The sequence below is a fragment of the Oncorhynchus clarkii genome, chromosome 2 (genome assembly GCF_045791955.1).
Source record: "Oncorhynchus clarkii lewisi isolate Uvic-CL-2024 chromosome 2, UVic_Ocla_1.0, whole genome shotgun sequence".
Lineage (NCBI taxonomy): Eukaryota > Metazoa > Chordata > Actinopteri > Salmoniformes > Salmonidae > Oncorhynchus > Oncorhynchus clarkii.
Window position 1 is genome coordinate 29,118,107 of NC_092148.1, and position 20,843 is coordinate 29,138,949.

A 20,843-nucleotide genomic window follows, 5' to 3' on the forward strand; every position below is an offset into this window, starting at 1 on the left:
CCTGTAAATCGCTCTGGATAAAGAGTGTCTGCTAAATTACTAAAATGTAAATGTCATGAGATGGATGGTATTGCATCTCCTCCTGACCCTACTAGCACCCCCCTCTGTGCCCCAACTCCTCCTCCAGGTCCCCTCACACCCCCAGACGGACCAGTGGGTTCTCCTCTGTATCACTAGTGGGTTCCACCCACACCACCTCACCCTAACCTGGACACACCAGAGTGGGGAAGATAGCCCCTACCACTTTGTTGGCAGCAACTGCACCCTTCACCCTGCCTACCCTCACACCAACCAATCGCACAGCCTGATTCCAAAGATCTCAACTCCTAATTGGATGGGAGTTGAGTTTACTGTTTACAGGTGACGGACAGCTCCAGAAATGAAGTGTACGTAATCAGTGTGCTGTCCCTCCCCCCACGGGGGTCTGTGGATGCTGGGATCTCCTACACCTGTAGTGTGCAGGATCACCCTGCACTGGACTGACCCCTGTCTGCCTCCTTCTCCTGGGGTGAGCTTTAGTTAACACTACCGTATATTTCACTAGACTAGTTCTCATATGGCTCAAATATCTAGTCTCAGCCAACAGCTTGCATGGCATACCTGAGTGAAATCAAGGTTTTCCCTATCAACTTTTATACATGTGTGCTTCCACTACACACAGATTCAGTCAATCATGGGCCTTCAACGACTGTAAATTGAATTCACCCTCAGGTCTGTCCTCATTGTGTGAGGTCCATAACTGTATAACTTTGCATTGCCTTTTTGTCTACGCTCACAGACGCAGCCCCCGATGAGGTGATTGGATGCTTGAATATCCTTAAGATCTGTGTCTTCTGTGGAGTGACTGTGGTGTTTTCCATTGCAGGTAATTACTGTATGGTCGCACTCACATGATCACACAAGGATCATGGGAAATGGAGTCGTGTAAATAATTGTGTGGTCCATGTCTTGAGCATCAGTCAATTGGGTTGTTTTAGATATCGTCTTTTTCTCCGCAGCACTGACAAGTGTGGGAAAAAAAACAACTTGTGTCCTATGTACGGTAAGTACATGCGCACACACACACACACACACACACACACACACAAGCATGCATACACACATTCTGTTTTACAGCTCTATCTGTTTAGCTATCCAACATTGTGAGAAAAAGTCCAAGAGCATCTGATTTTCTGTAATTAATAGGCTACCCACAACAGCCTCTATACAGATGTTTACTGCATGGTACATTTCCTGATCAAATGGCACACTTTTTATGTCAGAGAGTATGCTGGGTTTTTACTGAGGGACTTTTTTTGGGGGGGGGGACCAGTAGTTTTGTCTATACTGTAAGCACATGCCTCAGCACGGTTTTAAAACGAACTCTACACTCTCTCACTTGTCCTCCTTAATGTGTATTCTACCCAGCTCACACATTCTGTAGCATCCCCAAATCATGATACAACACTGATGCTATGTGAAGCTTTAGGTCTATGTTGCGTGTCGAACGGAAGCCATTTTGCAATCGTGTCAAGGGCTACTGTGCTGCTGAATGCTTTTATTAGTCATATTGTACTCTAGTGTCAAAATGAATGTCTCATGGATGGTGTGGCTGTCAAATAGATATATGCAATAATCAACTCAACCTCTGATGGAGCGTAATCCCTGAATAACCGGATTAAATAAAGTCAAGGCACTTCCTGGCGTGAAAGTATTGAATCTATGGGTTTATGTTGGTGGTGTGGGCTTTCCTTGCTCGTGTTACAGGTACTGTACAGCAGCTGGCTGTATAGTATACATGCACCACCCATGATACCTTATCAGTGACTATAGTCTCTGTGTAAATATTTGAGAGGCTCATCAATTATCATAAGTTACACGGTATTGGGAAGTATGTCTGAAGGGATGGCCGTCATATTGTACATGTTATGACTCCAAAACAGTAGCAAGAACCAGGGTTCCACAACAACCTGATTATGTCCAAGTATGCCATTGCCAAATGTTTTGCTTGTAATTGTGTAACCTGCTGTTCAACTATTATAGTATTTTTGTTCCTGTAATTCATGAAATGAACATGCTTTTATTTCAACATCAATATTTTTATTTGGTCCCAGAATCAAACAATGAAGGTCCCAGATGTTAGAGGTGTATACAAAATGGGACAGTGAGTCCACATTCATTTTACAAAGCCAGTAGTAGTAATCTATGGACACAATGAATCACAAGTACACACAAAATCCCTCACTTACGCATGTGTGCTCATGCATGCACAAGAAAACACACACAAAAAAAACACACACACACACACACCAACTCTGCTCAGTGCCCAGATTCAATTGAATAGCTAGCACACACAGTGCATACTGTATCATCGTTCCTTTTCAACCATATGCGATACTACTGTGACACTTGTTTGAGATGCTTATCTCTCAGTGCTGAGAGATGTTGTTCTGATGTGTCTCTCAGATGTTAGAGCTGATGTTCTCTACAGTTGACATCACCATAAACTGCTCCTAGTTGTGTAAATGGGCTTCACCCTTGTGAAATACAATTTTCAACAATGTTGAAATAAACACTTCACCTGCTAATCAATGATACTTTTCTGTTCTGTTTTACAATCTTATCAGGCAACCCTATACAACAAATATACTCTCAAACGTATTTCATGTCACAGTAGGTGTGTACTTATAATACATAATTGGCAATGCCTGCACTTGATTCCAGCTATCTGCAGCAAGGCGGTAACTCCCTATTGTGAGCCCTTGTTTTGTGTCTCTCAGGAGGAAGGCAGGCTCCGTATCTCCCATATCCTGTCTCTAATCTAAGTAGGAAGTTTGCCCGCCAATGATCAAACAGAGACGCATATACAGTAAATGACAGTCTCTCCCGTCTCACATGTAAAAAAAACATAAACATCAAAGCACTCATATCTTGCCTCTAGGCATGGAGAGCACAACATCTCATTTCAGTTAATACAGGCCCTATTCAATTAGCTTCAGATAGCATTCATCTCTGCTTGTTTGGGTCCCTTATCTATCGGAGGCTCGCTCATTCCCTTCCAAGGGGACCAGTGAATGTGACACTTGGCCAGCTTGATTCTGGCCCCCTGCAGCATACTCCCTAGGGTCCCTCTGACGGCCGAGGAGGAGAAGTAGAAGATAAAGGGGTCCAGGCAGGCGTTGAAGGTGCTGCAGAGCAAGGCCATGTCCCTCCAGTCGGGGTTCTTCCTGGTTATAAAGCCCACAATGTGGGAGACGTTGTAGGGGCCGAAGCAGAAGGCAAACACCAGCAGTGTCCCCAGAGCCAGGCCGATAGCACGGAGGCGTCTACGACGCCCAATGTGGGGCAGGCCGGAGAGGATACGGATGAAGTTGATGTAGCAGAAGCTGCAGATGAGGAAAGGTACACAGAATAGAACCAGGCAGAGCTCCAGACGCACAGGCAGGAGGATCGCCAGTTGCTTCTTGCTGAAGTCCTCATAGCACACATTCCTGGAAGACACAATGTTGTCGCTGTCACTAATGAGCACGTTGGAGACGTTGGAGAATTCGTAGATGTTGGAAGAGTTGGTTGTGGAACTGAGGGAGTCTTGCGGTGGGTTGTAGTAGGGCATGATGACGACAATGCTCAGGTGGAGGATGGAGAAGACCCAGATAAATACACTGGCCACCACGGCATACAGGGGCCGGCGCTTTAGCGAGTGCTGGATGGGGAAGGCCACGCCCAGGTAGCGCTCCACACTGACCGCTGTCAGGAATAAGGTGCTGACGTAGATGGTCATGTAGAAGAAGAAGCCAGATAAAGGACAGAGGATGTAGGGTAGACTCCAGGTCATATCGTCCGTGACTTCCTGCATCTTGAAGGGCAGGAAGAGCAGGAAGAGGAGGTCCGAGATGGTCAGGTTGAGGAGCAGGATGTCGATGGGTGTGGGTTTTTGCCTTACCTTCTTGCTGAAGGTGTAGAAGGCCACAGCATTGGCCGGGAGGCCCGTCAAAAAGGTAACAAGGTAGACGGACAGACACAGCGCAGTGTGGCACTCCTGCATGGTGGCCTTGGAGGTGGGTACAGTCACTGGAAGGCACAGGGAGCAAGATCTGTCACATCATCTCAGTGCAGTCTGGGGGGATGAAAACGTTGCAGTGCAAAGTGCTTGATCTGTCAGACAGTCTGAGGCTTCAGAGGTGAAGGCTGCTTATTGGGTCAACAGCCTGGAACCAACCAGGTTAGACAGCGTGGTTTTCCTGTCCCTGACAATAAAACCAACTCATCGTCTCTTCATGGGCTCCAAGACTCTGATGGCAAGAGAGGATAGAAAGAGATTACCACACGGCACAATACGGTTTATGCCTTTTGTTACTCACTACTCATCCCTTTTAAGTATGCCAAGTGGAGGGTGTAATTGAAACAATATCCATGTGCTCAATAATCACAATACAATACTAGCAGATGAAATAGGGTTCAGATTAACCGCAGTATTTTGAATATTGGATGAATGAGGTGCCCAATGTAAACTGTCTGTTACTCAGGCCCAGAAGCTAGGATATGCATATGCATGGTAGTATTGGATAGAAAACACTCTAAAGTTTCCAAAACTATTAAAATAATGTCTGTGAGTATAACAGAACTGATATGGCAGGCGAAAACCTGAGGAAAATCCATCCAGGAAGTGGGATGTTTTTGATGTGGGTACTTTTCTATTGAATGCCTATACAGTATCTGTTGGGTTAAGACATAGATTTCAGTTCCTATGGCTTCCACTAGATGTCAACAGTCTTCAGACATTGTTTCAGGCTTGTATTCTGAAGAACGAGGAAGAATGAGACCTTTCTTTCAGTGCTGTAGAAAGAAGCAGGGCTGGTTTGCGCCGATTGTGCGCCGTTCGTTGTTTTTCCTTTCTATTGAAGACGCTATTGCCCGGTTGAAATATTATCAATTATTTAGACAATAGACAACCTGAGGATTAATTATAAACATTGTTTGACATATTCCGACGAACTTTACCGGTACTATTAGGATGTTTTCTTCTGCATGGCGTGACCGCCTTTGAGCCAGTGGATTACTGAACAAAACGCACTAACAAAATGAGTTTTTGGGACATAAAGAGGGACTTTATCGAACAAAACAAACATTTATTGTGTAACATGGACTCTTGTGACTGCAACCATATGAAGAAAAAATTAATCAGGTAAGTGATTCATTTTATAGCTATTTCTGACTTTTGACTTTACTTGGTTGTAAAATGTTTGTATGCTTTTGCAAGCGGGGCGCTGTCCTCAGAGAATCGCATGGTATGCTTTTGCCGTAAAGCCTTTTTGAAATCTGACACAGCAGCTGGATTAACAAGAAGTTCATCTTTAAGCCGATGTATAACACTTGTATTTTTATGAATGCTTAATTGGACTATTTCTGTATTTTGAATTTGGCGCTCTGCAATTTCACCGGATGTTGAGCAGGTGGGAAGCTACCGTCCCACCTGCCCATAAAAAGTTTTAATGTGAATTTCATGCAAAATAACTACAATAAAACCAAACACTCGGAGAGACAATATGGTCAGTATCTGTTGGGAACTTACTGTATACCTTTAGATTTGATGGGCATTTGGGTTTTGTTTAATGTGATGACTCAGGATGTGTGTGTCTGGCACATGGTTCTGTATACAAACAGTCTCAACACGACATTATTGCTTCCTGTGTCGTAGTTATAATATTGTCTTATCATTGGATGGACACCTGTACTTCTTATACACACAAACACAGAACAGCTTGTAAATATATTGGCGCGTACGTCCACAAAGGGGTAATGCATGGTCTTAGCTGCTACCATTCTTTATCCTTGTTAGTACAACAGTGTTTTAATTTCCTGTTCTTAAACATCTCCAATAGGTCAACAATGGATGAAACCATCTCTGACATCATCAAAGGGAAGTCCTAAACACAACACTCACAATTAAGAAAGAGCTATAACTCATTCTGCCACAACCAAGTAGCCCTTACTATAGTCTTGTTCACCAGCCTTGTGCCGAGAGGCTGTCGCTACTCAGGTCAAGCGTTCGAGGGAGTTATCATAGCGTGTCTGCACTGAACTGAATTGTATTATCTTACCCTCTATGTACTTCCAGCATCATATAAAGGACAGTGTAATAAGGCATATACTGTAGGTAAGGCATGAGCGTAGGAGACAATTAAACCAACATTACCTCCTTGTATGGACCAACGACTAGCTAATATACTGTACGTATGGGAAATTCCTCACTGACACTTTTACTGGCAGATATGACGACAGTGGAGGATTGCCAGCAAGTCCAATCAACTCACTGACCTCTTTACCAACTCTTCACGTTGTTTTGTACATTTTCTACCATAGATAGCTACAGTATTCCATTCCACTGTGACCAGGACTGACCGCTAGAACACCAACGGCCTCTTGCACGGACTCTCTGCAGCCCACCACACATGCTTACACACGTAAGCTCAAACTCACACACATACAGTACTATTCAAGGGTTTTTCTATATTTGTACTATTTAATCCATTGTAGATTAGTAGTGACAACATCAAAACTACGAAATAACACATATGGAATCATGTAGTAAGCAAAAAAAAGTGTTAAAATCAAAATATATTTCATATTTGAGATTCAAAGTAGCCAACCTTTGCCTTAATGACAGCTTGGTACACTCTTGGCATGCTCTCAACCAGCTTTATGAGGTAGTCACCTGAAATGCTTTTCCAGCAGCCTTGAAGGAGTTCCCATGTATGCTGAGCACTTGTTAGCTGCTTTTCCTTAACTCTGCGGTCCAACTCATCCCAAATCATCTCAATTGGGTTGAGGTAGGGTGATTGTGGTCAGGTCATCTGATGCAGCACTCCATCACTCTCTTTCTTGGTTAAATAGCCCTTACACAGCCTGGAGGGTCATTGTTCTGTTGAAAAACATATGGTAGTCCCACTAAGCGCAAACCGGATGGGATGGCTTATCGGTGCAGAATGATGTGGTAGCCATGCTGGTTAAGTGTGCCTTGAATCACATCATAACACCACCTCCTCCATGCTCCATACGGTGGGAACCATGCGGAGATCATCCGTTCACCTGCTCTGCGTCTCACAAAGACACGGCGGTTGGAACCAAAAATCTCAAATTTGGACACATCAGACCAAAGGACAGATTTCCACCGGTCTAATGTCCATTGCTCATGTTTTTTGGCACAAGCAAGTCTCTTCTTATTGGTGTCCTTTATTAGACCATGAAGGCCTGATTCACTCAGTCTCCTCTGAAAAGTTGAGATGTGTCTGTTATTTGAACTCTGTGAAGCTTTTATTTGGGTTGCGATTTCTGAGGCTGGTAACTGCAACAAACTTATCCTCTGCAGCAGAGGTAACTCTTGGTTTTCCTTTCCTGTGGCGGTCCTCATGAGAGCCAGTTTAATCATAGTGCTTGATGGTTTTTGCGACTGCACTTGAAGAAACTTTCAAAGTTCTTGACATTTTTCGCATCGATTGTCCTTCATATCTTAAAGAAATGATGGACTGTTATTTCTCTTTGCTTATTTGAGCTGTTCTTGACATAATATGGACTTGTTCTTTTGGCTACCTTCTGTATACCAACACTACCTTGTCACAGCGCAACTGATTGGCTCCTACGCATTAAGGAAAGAAATTCAACATATACACTTTTAACAAGGCACACCTATTAATTGAAATGCATTCCAGGTGATTACTTCATGAAGCTGGTTGAGAGAATGCCAAGAGTGTGCGAAGCTGTCATCAAGGTGGCTACTTTGAAGAGTCTGAAATCATTTGTTTTTTGGTCACTACATGATTCCATATGTGTTATTTCATAGTTTTGATGTCTTCACTATTATTCTACAATGTAGAAAATATAAAAAATCAAATGAAACCCTTGAATGAGTAAGTGTGGTCAAACTTTTGAATGGTACTGTACATAGTCGTGGGAAGTAGGGGTGCTGAGGGTGCCCCCTGAAAATCGGAATTAAATTTTTTTAATAATCTTTTTAAATATTTAAAATCTCAGCACCCTCACCCCCAAACTACTTTCCACGGCCACACACACACACACACACACTCCATGACTGCTGCTACTGGAATACTATTTATTATTACTGCACAATGTCTATTTATTATTAACATTGCGTATCTATTGCACAATTTCCCTTCCCTTGTAAATATCCGACTTCAATTTGTGAGTGCCTTCTGTATTATATTTTTGCTAAAATAAAATGTTTTGTTGTTGTTTTTATTTGTACTACTCTTTGTATTCACTTACTTGTTTTTTCTATTGATGTTGCATTGTCGAGAGGTGAGCCTGCAAGTAAGCATTTCATTCACTGTGTACTCCACGTAGGCTTACAATATATCATGTGTACATGACGAAAAAACTAACTTGACTAGAATTTTTTGTAGATACTTTTTGAAGTAGCCAAAATAGAGATAGAGTATTAAAGCTTACATTATTCCACCGTGGATATCCTGCCAGGTCTGACAATTGAGTCTGGATCTTCTTTACTTCATTCCTCCCTCTGTAGCTCCGACCGCCTATCGACTACAGCCAGCCACGCTGTTTACAGCCGAATCTAAACATCCAACGCAGTTAACGGCAAATTATTATTAGATAAACACCACTGATAACTATCACCAGCGCACTCCAAACATGGTTTCCGTAGTAACACTGTCCTGCGATAGAAGCTGGATGGTCTTAGGGCTTTGAGGAACCAGCCTGTCTGCTCTATTGCTTAATAGATGTAGACTGTTATCTGGCCTCTTGAATTGAGAGAAAGAGAGGAGGAGGGAGAAAACACTGCATGAGGAAGAAAAGTGACTCACGTCTATTATAAGCCGCCTATAACTGCTCCTCCCTCGCTACCATACCAGTTTGACTAATTTAACATTGACTGTGGGGGTGAGAGTTCATTCTTTCATTCTGTAGGCTAACTGCAGTGGGAAATCCCGCAACAGAATACCCACTCATACTAGCAAATGTGGTCAAAATATTTATTTAGTTGTCCTACTTGTGTATCATAATTGTCAGTGTGATTGGTGGTGGGAAATTTTAAATTCAGGCTGTAATAACAAAATGTGGAATAAGTCCAGGTGTATGAATACTTTCTGGGGGCATTGTATCTTTACTTTAGATATTCAGAGGCAATCATTAAGTAGGGAAAAGCATGTGGTAAAATAATAAATATATTCATTTTGATATACAGTGAACTCGAAAAGTATTGGGACGTTGACATCTTTCTTTGTTTGGGGGGATGGATTTGAAATTATATGACTATGAGGTTAAAGTGCAGATTGTCATCTTTCATTTTAGGGTGTTTTCATTCATATCGGGTAAACCGTTTAGAAATTCCCCCCCCCCCCAAAAAAAGTTAAGTATTTGGTCCCATATTCCTAGCACACAATGATTACATCAAGATTGTGACTCTACAAACTTGTCGGAAGCATTTGCTGTTGGTTTTGATTGTTTCAAATTATTTTGTGCCCAATAGAAATTAATGGTAAATTATGTATTGTGTCATTTTGGATGAACTTTTATTGTAAATGAGAATGGAATATGTTTCTCAACACTTCTACATTAACGTGGATGCTACCATGATTACGGATAGTCCTGAATGAATCATGAATAAGGATGAGTAAGAAAGTTACACACTTTTGGAGCCCACTGTAAATACGCCTGAAACTCAACTTCCTGTTTTACATTGTTTTGATGACTGGAAGAACCCTTCAAAGTATTACGAAATCACATCTATAAAACCCAAGAGCTACAGCCGACACAGACAATCAGAGTGTATTATGCAAGTTTGTGTATCCCATTTTGTGAAACATTTTCATGGGGGTGCAAGGCATCACTTCAAATATTCTCAGAAGTATGATGTAAAAAGAGATTTTAATGTCATCAGTAAAAAAAAGTCATAAAATAAAACCTTCAACAGCTTATAAATACACATATAAATGCATACTACACATACATTACTGTCAGTGAAGGCTCCTCAGATGAGGAAGGGGAGGACCATGCTCCTCAGTAAATGTCATACAATTATAATAGTGGAACATTTAAAAAGTTTGCATGTTTAGATAAAACTTTACTGAATATATTCAAGTTACCAAATAATTCATTAAGACACACAATGAAGTTCTACAGTAGCCTCAGCAGCACTCTGTAGTGCACCATGGTGTAGCTGGAGGACAGCTAGCTTCCTGGACGTCAATGCAAAACCTAGGAGTCTCTTGGTTCTCACCCTGTCCATGGACTTTTCACAGTAATTAGGACAACTTCCGGAGGACATCCTCCAACCTATCAGAGCTCTTGCAGCATGAACTGACATAGTCCATAGTGATGCTATGTTAGCTAGCTGGCTATGGCTATCCAACACTGGAACTCTTCCAAATCTAGGTAAGCTTTTGGTTTTAATAATTTATTACCACCAGCACCCGCAGTGGAACTGTTAAACTGCTTTGTGACTGTACACTGTACTGCATGATTGTACCGGGTTTACTAACTTGTTAGTTCTAGTACTATAGCTATATTGACTATGAGGTGACAATGATGCAGTCTGTATGTAGCGGTTAGTAGTCATGATATGAAGGTTTGGCTTGGAAAGTGTTTTTTTCCTGGTCACAGACAGGTGTTATGCACTGAAGTCCACAAGCAAAGGTAAAAGGTGAGAGGAGGAAAGCGCATGGATAGTTGGGAATTATATAAACAGGAACTATAGGAATTATATAAACAAGGAATTATATAAACAACGAGCAACGTGATCATGCTGTCTACATAAGGCTGCTTTGAAAGTGAACTGTTTTCGTATGATCAGGGGTGTATTCATTCCGCCGATTCTGTTGAAAAATGTTTCTTAAACAGAAGCAAATGGAACAAAAATGGGATAAACATACCTGAATTTGTCCAATAGAAAATCTAATTTGCAAATGTTGGACTAATGATTACACCCTTGGTCAGCTAGATGCAAGCAAGAGTGCGCAAGGCAGTAATCACCTTGGTTACTCAAAATTCTCTCAACCCTTTGCACCTACGTTGTAGATTTTCATTCATAGGCTAGTTTGTTGCAAACTCATGATGGGTATAGGTCAAATTTGACTATCATACAGTAGCCCAAAACTATCGATGTTACATTGGGCTGGGGGAATGGAAAATGAATTACAGTCATCCAATATTCTGTAATAGAAATAAGGCTATGCTCATAAAAAACAAAGTAGCATCCTCCCTCATCCTAATTGGCACCGACTGGCACTGATTAATGTATAGGCTACTTATAAAGACAGGTAGCAAAGTCCTCAGTCTTTTCAATAAGAACCTAAGTGCAATAAATACATTGAACGGGCTAGCATTTAGCATGTGTAGCATATGGCTTGACTACACACTATAATAGGGGTGTCAAACACATTCCATGGAGGAGCTAGTGTCCGCAGGTTTTATTTTTTTTATTTTTAATTAAGACCTAGACAATCAGGTGAGGGGAGCTATTTACTAATTAGTGACCTTAATTCATCCATCAAGTACAAGGGAGGAGCAAAAACCCGCAGACATTCAGTCCTCTGTGGTATGAGTTTGACACGTACACTATAAGGAGCTGTCATTGGTGCTTGGTGTGCTGTCCTTCTGAGTTCTGGAGCAGAACAGGACCTTATTGCAGAAGAACAACCGCTGCATCCTCTCCACCAGGTTCTTCATGAAGAGGTGGAAGGTAGACCTGAGGGCCGCTGAGGAGAAGTAGAAGATGATGGGGTCCAGGCTGGCGTTGACGGTACTGGACAAGAGTGCTTCCACCCGCCAAGTGGGACTCTCCCAGTTGACAAAGCCCACTACGTGTGACAAGTTGTAGGGTGCGAAGCAGACGATAAACACCAGCAGGGTCCCCAGAGACAGGCCGATGGCCCGCTGACGCTTCTTGCGGTTGATGCTGGGCAGCTGAGAGAGGATTCGGATGAAGTTGATGTAGCAGAAGCAGCAGATAAAGAAAGGTACACAGAATAGAACCAGGAAGAGCTCCAGACGGACAGGTATCAAGACTTGCAGCTGCTCCGGGGTGAAATCCTCATAACACATGTCCAGGTTCAAAGGGTCTGCCCGGGTGGTGTTGGAATAGTCGAAATATTGAATGATGTAGACAATACTAATGTGCGCCATAGAGATTGCCCAGAAAAAGACGCTAGCCACCGTGGCGTACAAAGGCCGTCTTTTTAGTTTGTACTTGATGGGAAAGGCCACTCCCAGGTAGCGTTCGACACTGATTGCGGTCAGAAAGAAGGTGCTGTTGTAGATGGTGGTGTAGAAGACGAAGCTGGTCAATGGACACAGAAAGTGGGGCATGATCCATTTCATGTTGTCCGCCACCTCTTTGATCTTGAAGGGCAAGAAGAGCAGGAAGATGAGGTCCGAGATGGTCAGGTTGAGGAGCAGGATGTCGACGGGCATGGCTTTCTGCCTCACCTTCTTGCTGAAGGTGTAAAAGGCCACAACATTGGCGGGGAAGCCAATCAGCAAGGTGATGATGTAGACCACAAGCACCAGGCTGCTGTGGCCGTATCTTTCCATGACTTCCTTCTCAGACATCATTCTGCAAAAGAGGAAGGATATAGACATTGAGCTAATGTTTGTGTTAGCTACTCAATCTGGGGTCATTTCAGGATATGCAGAGTTAGTCAGCGTCACTAGTTTGTATGCAAAATTTCACACGAAGGCTGAATTCAGTCACAAGGATAGCTGTGATGCAGTTGGTTAACAAAGCCATGTCATTCTGTCTAACAAGAGTTTCTTTGAGTCTATGGCATGTCTATGGTTGGACTCTCTACAGTAGACAAACGTCAATGTCATAATGGTCCTCAAGCAGGGGACTTGTTAGCAAACCCTGCCCCCTTTCCAAACTAGGAAGACCATGCCGATGTAGGCACAGTGGCATGCTTTGGAGTGAAGCCATTAATTGTGGCAAACAAGGTACCCATCACAACAATAAAAGGGAGCGGTCTGTTTGTGCTTCCCAGCCTCGAGTTTTCCAGATGCCTCTCGGCTAATCCCAGTGTTAATATCCAGCGCACGCATGAACCCCTAAGCTTCCTTCTATTCATGGTGGAGCAAACTAACAACATAATACTCCCATCATGACACAAGTGTTCAGTGGCTGGTAAGCCATGAGGATGGTATTTGAAGAATGATTTTAATTTCTACAGAGTAAGGTTTATTTGGTTCCCTATAAACCCTTAGTCACATATTTTGGGGCTAGCAGTGTTATGAAGGATGACCTCTGCATGGACCTCTACATGGTCAAATGTGTAATTACCAGCAGCCACAGGTGTCTTGAACAGGTATTGCCCCAGGGGATTGCCCCTGGAACTCGTTGTAAAAAAAATAACTTAAAACTTGACTATTTCATTACATTTGTGGATTTTAATCTCTGGTCGAATTACTGGTGACTTGTATTCCTTTGACATAAAACATTTATAAAAAAGAGAAATAAAGATAAATGTTGCAAGGGGCTATAGCTTTCTGTGTCATTTACTAGCCACTGGGTTATATATCTGCATACATTTAGAGGAATCAGTGGATGTTGCCCTCCTTGTGAAGCTTGATGTATCTCGCTGGTAAATTTGAGTTTAAGAAAATCTGATGATCATTTGATATTACAGAGGGAGGCTAGCGCTTGGGGGTTGACGCTTATTCAGTGAAGGAAAAGCAGCACCACTTCTGACTGTCTACTACAGTGACAGGCAGCTGGACAACAGAACGAACACAACTTCAGGGTGTCTTTTATAAAGCCTGAATTGTGCATTGGATTTGAACAGACGATCATTGCGTGAATACTGGAAAGAGGTCTCAGACACTATTAACGTTTGTACTATTTCTGTTATGGTCATTAATGCGACCGTTATGGTTCTGAAATGTGGAGTGCAGCATTTTAAGGTGTATGTTCATGTGTCCCCAGATGTTGATATTTTTAAATGAGTTGGATTTGGGAACACATTTCAGATATTGATAGCATCTAATTAAAATTGAATTGTAGATATTGTCAAGTTCATCTAGGCTACATTTACTTTAGTGTGTCAGGTGTAGGCTACATCTACAGTGCCTTGCGAAAGTATTCGGCCCCCTTGAACTTTGCGACCTTTTGCCACATTTCAGGCTTCAAACATAAAGATATAAAACTGTATTTTTTTGTGAAGAATCAACAACAAGTGGGACACAATCATGAAGTGGAACGACATTTATTGGATATTTCAAACTTTTTTAACAAATCAAAAACTGAAAAATTGGGCGTGCAAAATTATTCAGCCCCTTTACTTTCAGTGCAGCAAACTCTCTCCAGAAGTTCAGTGAGGATCTCTGAATGATCCAATGTTGACCTAAATGACTAATGATGATAAATACAATCCACCTGTGTGTAATCAAGTCTCCGTATAAATGCACCTGCACTGTGATAGTCTCAGAGGTCCGTTAAAAGCGCAGAGAGCATCATGAAGAACAAGGAACACACCAGGCAGGTCCGAGATACTGTTGTGAAGAAGTTTAAAGCCGAATTTGGATACAAAAAGATTTCCCAAGCTTTAAACATCCCAAGGAGCACTGTGCAAGCGATAAATGGAAGGAGTATCAGACCACTGCAAATCTACCAAGACCTGGCCGTCCCTCTAAACTTTCAGCTCATACAAGGAGAAGACTGATCAGAGATGCAGCCAAGAGGCCCATGATCACTCTGGATGAACTGCAGAGATCTACAGCTGAGGTGGGAGACTCTGTCCATAGGACAACAATCAGTCGTATATTGCACAAATCTGGCCTTTATGGAAGAGTGGCAAGAAGAAAGACATTTCTTAAAGATATCCATAAAAAGTGTTGTTTAAAGTTTGCCACAAGCCACCTGGGAGACACACCAAACATGTGGAAGAAGGTGCTCTGGTCAGATGAAACCAAAATTGAACTTTTTGGCAACAATGCAAAACGTTATGTTTGGCGTAAAAGAAACACAGCTCATCACACTGAACACACCATCCCCACTGTCAAACATGGTGGTGGCAGCATCATGGTTTGGGCCTGCTTTTCTTCAGCAGGGACAGGGAAGATGGTTAAAATTGATGGGAAGATGGATGGAGCCAAATACAGGACCATTCTGGAAGAAAACCTGATGGAGTCTGCAAAAGACCTGAGACTGGGACAGAGATTTGTCTTCCAACAAGACAATGATCCAAAACATAAAGCAAAATCTACAATGGAATGGTTCAAAAATAAACATATCCAGGTGTTAGAATGGCCAAGTCAAAGTCCAGACCTGAATCCAATCGAGAATCTGTGGAAAGAACTGAAAACTGCTGTTCACAAATGCTCTCCATCCAACCTCACTGAGCTCGAGCTGTTTTGCAAGGAGGAATGGGAAAAAATGTCAGTCTCTCGATGTGCAAAACTGATAGAGACATACCCCAAGCGACTTACAGCTGTAATCGCAGCAAAAGGTGGCGCTACAAAGTATTAACTTAAGGGGGCTGAATAATTTTGCACGCCCAATTTTTCAGTTTTTGATTTGTTAAAAAAGTTTGAAATATCCAATAAATGTTGTTCCACTTCATGATTGTGTCCCACTTGTTGTTGATTCTTCACAAAAAAATACAGTTTTATATCTTTATGTTTGAAGCCTGAAATGTGGCAAAAGGTCGCAAAGTTCAAGGGGGCCGAATACTTTCGCAAGGCACTGTACATGTGGACAAATATCAACCTAATCAGCTCATAGCTCTTTACACTTCATACATTTCCATTGGTCAGTATTTTTTAAATGCAACCTTTATTTAACTAGGCAAACTAACAAAATCTTATTTACAATGACGGCCTATCCCGGACGACACTGGGCCAATTGTGAGCCGCCCTATGGGACTCCCAATCACGGTCGGATGTGATACAGCCTGGAATCAAACCAGGGACTGTAGTGATGCCTCTTGCACTGAGATGCAGTGCCGTAGACCACTCCACCACTCGGGAGCCCAATGACTTGTGAGAACTGGATCCTATTTTTCTATTCCTTGGGCGATACTGATTAACACAAACATGATTGTGTTCATCTACTTCTCATTTTCTTTCCCAACACTGACTCAACACTTACTATTTTTGTAATCAATTTGTGCTAAAACGCACCCTTGGAGGAAGGGTATAATTATTCAAAACTGGGTCATGTGAAGCCTAAGTTCTCCAGAAGGGTATATGGTATCTAAATTACAATAAACAAGAGAAGAAACATGGCTTTAGATGTTCAAAACACACCTCAGTCATCTAGGGAATGGTGCCAAGACATACACGTGCAGGAGGGAGGAGGCCGGCTTTTATCAGTTTATCTGGTGTTGCTGGGGAGTCGTCAAGGTGTTGTTAACCCTCAACTGATAAAACGTCTGTCTAGCGGATGCGTTTTGGTCCGCGGCGGTACAGTAGCTCGTTATGAGAAACCACCACGCACTGGACATGTGGCTGTTCATGTCAGGGTAAATGTTTGAGGTTCCACATTCACTTGACAGCTTATTTCTTTCGTAAGATAAGATAAGAAAAGTAACATGACGCGCAGTGTAGTATACAGAGCGAGAGGTGGTCTAGTGTGCTAGTGCAGTGGTCACCAACCCTGGTTTTGGGGAACTACTGTGTCCACAACCTTTTTTTTTCCTGCCAGCAAAGCCCTAACACCGTATTTAACAGATCAACTACTCACCAAGACCTTGATTAGTTGAGTAAGGTGTGTTAGTGCAGGGTTGGAACAGAGAGTTTCACCTGGTCAATGATGATAAACAATGCTCACCTAAAACAACCCATCACTTTAAATGCAGCCCATTATTACAGAGGTACTATGGCAACATTTTACCGAGAGAGATTGGTGAGACATAGATGCCCATTGGGATAGCAGCCATTAGACTGGAACATCACACCCTCATTCCCAAAGGACAAAAAAAAACTAAGAGTTTGCAGTAACCATGACAATTCAGACAGAGTGTAGTACAGACACAGAACATACCATCTCATTCCTGAAATGGATATGTAAAAAGGTTGATTACTCAGCAAATTTGTATATTATATATATTCCTAAAGCAAAAATTCTACTTATCAGTACTTAAATCAGTACTGTATGAGTGCACTATGCTTGGAACACATGCCGTGACAACTGTTTTTACCCAAATATGTTCAAATATTTATATTCTAGTTACATGGTAAGTATTTTATATTTACCTTAGATTGAACAGATTTCAAAAGGTTTACAGGTATTTTGTGTTTTAGTATGTCTTCCTTGTGAAATATATAAAAGCGTAGTCTTGTCTACTTTGCCAACATTTACATAAAAGCTCCTGATAATAGCACAAGGAGCATGACATCAAGAGTTCCACTGTACATACCTTAGTCAGCAAACACACACACAAACGTCCCCTGGTCAAATGGTGAGTAAACGCTTGGCTTCAAATAAACGGTGCTTTTAATGGTAATGTCTCAATGTAACATACTTCAAGTCACGTACTAAACAGGAAAGAAGTTGCACATGTTCCTTTTTTGGAGGGTGGGGGACTCTCCATTTTGATCACACTTTATTTGGATAGTCCACAACAGATCTGTCTGTAGACGCTCAAACTATTGAGAAAAAAAAAACTGTTCAACTGCAACTCTGTTGATATGCAACAGCTTACTCAGATTACAGTTCGGTTTAGGGTTAGAGTTAGGTTTAGAGTTAGGTTTAGGGTTAGAGTTAGGTTTAGGGTTAGCGTTAAGATGTGAGGCCTGGAAGCTGAGGCTAGGGTTACGGATTATGTGTTAGGTGTGTGGTCACAGTAAGGTTTAAAATTGGGGTTAGTATGAGGGTTATGGATGAATACCATTTCTTGTTAAATAAACTAATAACTTAAAAAATACAAACCTCTCACCCAACCTTTTACATGGATCATTTGGCATGTGGAGAATGTTAATTACATATGGGAAATATCAAGCTCTCTGATATACTGTCCCCTCTAATTCATTTTAACATAGCCTATCTGACTACATGAAAAGGTTCAATGTTTTCATACAAGAACTCACACAAATCCTGTTTAATCACAGTTCATGCCATTGAGTTTATTCAGTCTTTACAGAATTTCTTTTGACTTTTCAGCATAAAAATTCAAACCTCCCTGTACAACAAAATGGCTAAAACCCTGTGCTATTTGAGTACAATGCCAACTAAACAAATGTTGCATTTTTGAATAAAAGGACATTTCTATTTGTTGCTTGAGCAAGGAGTTTATGTGTACTGTAGAGTACAGACTCAAACTGTATGACGAAATTAAGGAATGAGTAGTTAGTGGACACTAAATTACAATGTATCGTCCCTAGAAACTACACAGTTACTATAAACAAAAACAAAAAAAACTGTTTAAGAGAAACTTGAGTTGCGGTTACAACCCGTAAGATGTTAGTTCCCATTTATAGAGCAAAGCAACCACACAAGTATCTATAAATGGTATGATTGATTGTGCTTCAGATGTGAGTTGGTCAAAGTCTCTTCAAGGAAACGGTTTCAATACTTTCCAGTCTGTCTTTCACATAACACACACACACGAACATGCACGTATACACAGAAATATGCACGTATATACACACATGTACACATATATGGACGCACTCTCGTACACGCATACTTCTCTGTTCAAAAGCAGGTTTCATATTGCACAAATCAAGATAGAGCCCAGAGAAGAGGGATTCATAGTAGTGAGGAAATATTTGTTTACATCCAACAATACTAAGTATGAGTCCCAAATAGAGTCTCAAATAGCACCCTATTCCCTACAGTACATATACAGTGCAATGGAAAAGTATTTAGGTCCTTACTGATTTACTCTATTTTCGCATATTTTTTTATATTGACCTTCAAATCAAAACCTAATATTAGATTAAGGGAAATTGAGTGAACAAATAATGAACAAAGTTACGCAACATCCAATTCCCCTGTGTGGAAAAAGTACCCTTACACTCAATAACTGGTTGTGCCGCTTTTTTCAGCGTGAACCGCTCGTTTCAAGTCCTGCCACAACATCTGAATTGGGATTAGGTCTGGACTTGGACTAGGCCATTGTTGCTTTTATAGCCATTTTCATGTAGACTTGATTGTGTGTTTAGGATGGTTGTCTTGCCGCATGTCCCAGCTGCGCTTAGCTTCAGCTCACAGACGGATAGCCCCGACATTCTCCTGTAGAATTCTCTGATACAGAGCAGAATTCATGGTTCCTTCTATTACGATAAATTGTCCAGGTCCTGAGGCAGCAAAGAACCCCCAAACCATCACACTACCACCACCATGCTTGACCGTTGGTATAAGGGACCCATGTCGTCCAAAACGTTTTTGAACTCATCTGCTCCATAGAACATTCTTCAAAGAGTCTTGATGATCATCCAGGTGATTTTTTTTTGTTGTTGAAAACTTGAGTCAACTTTTTGGATGAGAAGGGTCCCAATTATGCCTGGCGAAAACCAAACGCTGCATTTCACAGTAAGAACCTTACACCAACGGTCAAGCATGGTGGTGGTAGTGTGATGGTTTGGGGATGCTTTGCTGCCTCAGGACCTGGATGACTTGCCTTCATATATCGAAGGAGCCCTTCATCTAATATTAGGTTTTGGTTGAAAATCTGATAACGTTCAGTATCAAAATATGCAAAAATGTTGAAAATCAGAAATGGGGTAAACACTTTTTCACAGCTCTGTAAGGCACTACTTTTGATCCGAGGGTTATGGTGCCATTTGGGATACAGACTATGTTTTTGTGTGTGCCACCCATCCAGGCTCCAATCCAACACTAATTGTATAGTGAAAAGCCAGGTATAATATACGTGTCGTCCGTTTGACATAATGACACAGCATTTCACAGCAGTGACAAAGTCCTCTATCTAGCAGGGCATTTAGAACACCCTGGTTGTACTGATGAAGGTAAGATAGGGGGGCAATCAGGGGAGCGCACACCATGTCAGATGAAAAGCTGCCATCTTGGAGGGTGTTTAATCAGGGACTGTCACGACGAGCGCTGCCTTCCCTGACATTTGAGCTTACAGTGTGTGTGTGTGTGTGTGTGTGGTGTGCTGATAGATGGAGCCATGTGATAATTAGAATGCTTTATTCTTAGTCTCTCCCCGTAATTACCCGGAAACCTCAGCGTGGTCCGTGTGCGGCGTGAGCAAGTCGAGCGCTGTTTATCAAAACGGTACGATCTGACTGGCTGGCGTCTCGTGCTTGGCACTGCACCATGGTTGACTGTCTACAGCGGCCGATTCATGCATTGATTGCCACTGTGTGTTCTCTCGCCAGACCTGGGTATACAATGTGACTATTGTGTCCGTCACTGTGACCCTCCTGCTGTCAGTGTGTATGTGCTTGCATGCCCTGAGTCATTGTCCGATCATCCAATGAGTTCCCGCAAGACCTTGGAGTTGTCGCAATTAACCATCAGGCTTTTGGCTGAATGAGATCAGGTTTATCTTTTCGATGCGAAAAAATTTCAGCTGTTGCCCTCAAGAAACCTCAAGTTAATGTGTTATCCCTAGCAGCAACATTTCTAAGATATATTCTAAGATATATTACGTCTCAATTCTTGACATTGACAATTATGAAGATTACATTCTGTTTAGAGGCCCTTAAAGAAATGGAGGAGTATTACCGTCATCTCTAAGACAACATGGTTGAACAATGGTTGAATTCCTTTTCATGCCTCCCAAGGCCTTACTGTGGTAGAGCTATAGAAATACCGCTAAGTGCAGTAGCAGTGCAATGGATGGGGGAGATCACACATTAGTTCTACTGCTTATTGTTGAAGATATGTTTTGTTCTGATGGCCTCATAACAGCTGATAGGCCTCTGCC

The 20,843-nt window shown here is 41.9% G+C and overlaps 2 protein-coding genes across 2 annotated transcripts; both read right to left on the reverse strand.

The window, feature by feature from the left end:
• Nucleotides 1-2,057: 2,057 nt before the first annotated feature.
• On the reverse strand, nucleotides 2,058-8,676 carry LOC139380815 (free fatty acid receptor 2-like). Its single transcript, XM_071123893.1, has 2 exons — nucleotides 8,446-8,676; nucleotides 2,058-4,271 (listed from the first exon to the last, which is right to left on the reverse strand). Exon 2 carries the CDS (start codon nucleotides 4,022-4,024, stop codon nucleotides 2,975-2,977), a length of 1,050 nt encoding a protein of 349 aa, XP_070979994.1. The 5' UTR covers nucleotides 4,025-4,271; nucleotides 8,446-8,676; the 3' UTR covers nucleotides 2,058-2,974.
• Nucleotides 8,677-9,867: 1,191 nt separating this feature from the next.
• On the reverse strand, nucleotides 9,868-17,411 carry LOC139380820 (free fatty acid receptor 2-like). The gene is made up of 2 exons (XM_071123905.1): nucleotides 17,364-17,411; nucleotides 9,868-12,568 (listed from the first exon to the last, which is right to left on the reverse strand). Exon 2 carries the CDS (start codon nucleotides 12,565-12,567, stop codon nucleotides 11,572-11,574), a length of 996 nt encoding a protein of 331 aa, XP_070980006.1. The 5' UTR covers nucleotide 12,568; nucleotides 17,364-17,411; the 3' UTR covers nucleotides 9,868-11,571.
• Nucleotides 17,412-20,843: the final 3,432 nt, after the last annotated feature.

Bases quoted from the DNA above. Each gene is read 5' to 3' on its own strand.
- LOC139380815 (XM_071123893.1), bottom strand. From the start codon at position 4,024: ATGCAGGAGTGCCACACTGCGCTGTGTCTGTCCGTCTACCTTGTTACC.
- LOC139380820 (XM_071123905.1), bottom strand. From the start codon at position 12,567: ATGATGTCTGAGAAGGAAGTCATGGAAAGATACGGCCACAGCAGCCTG.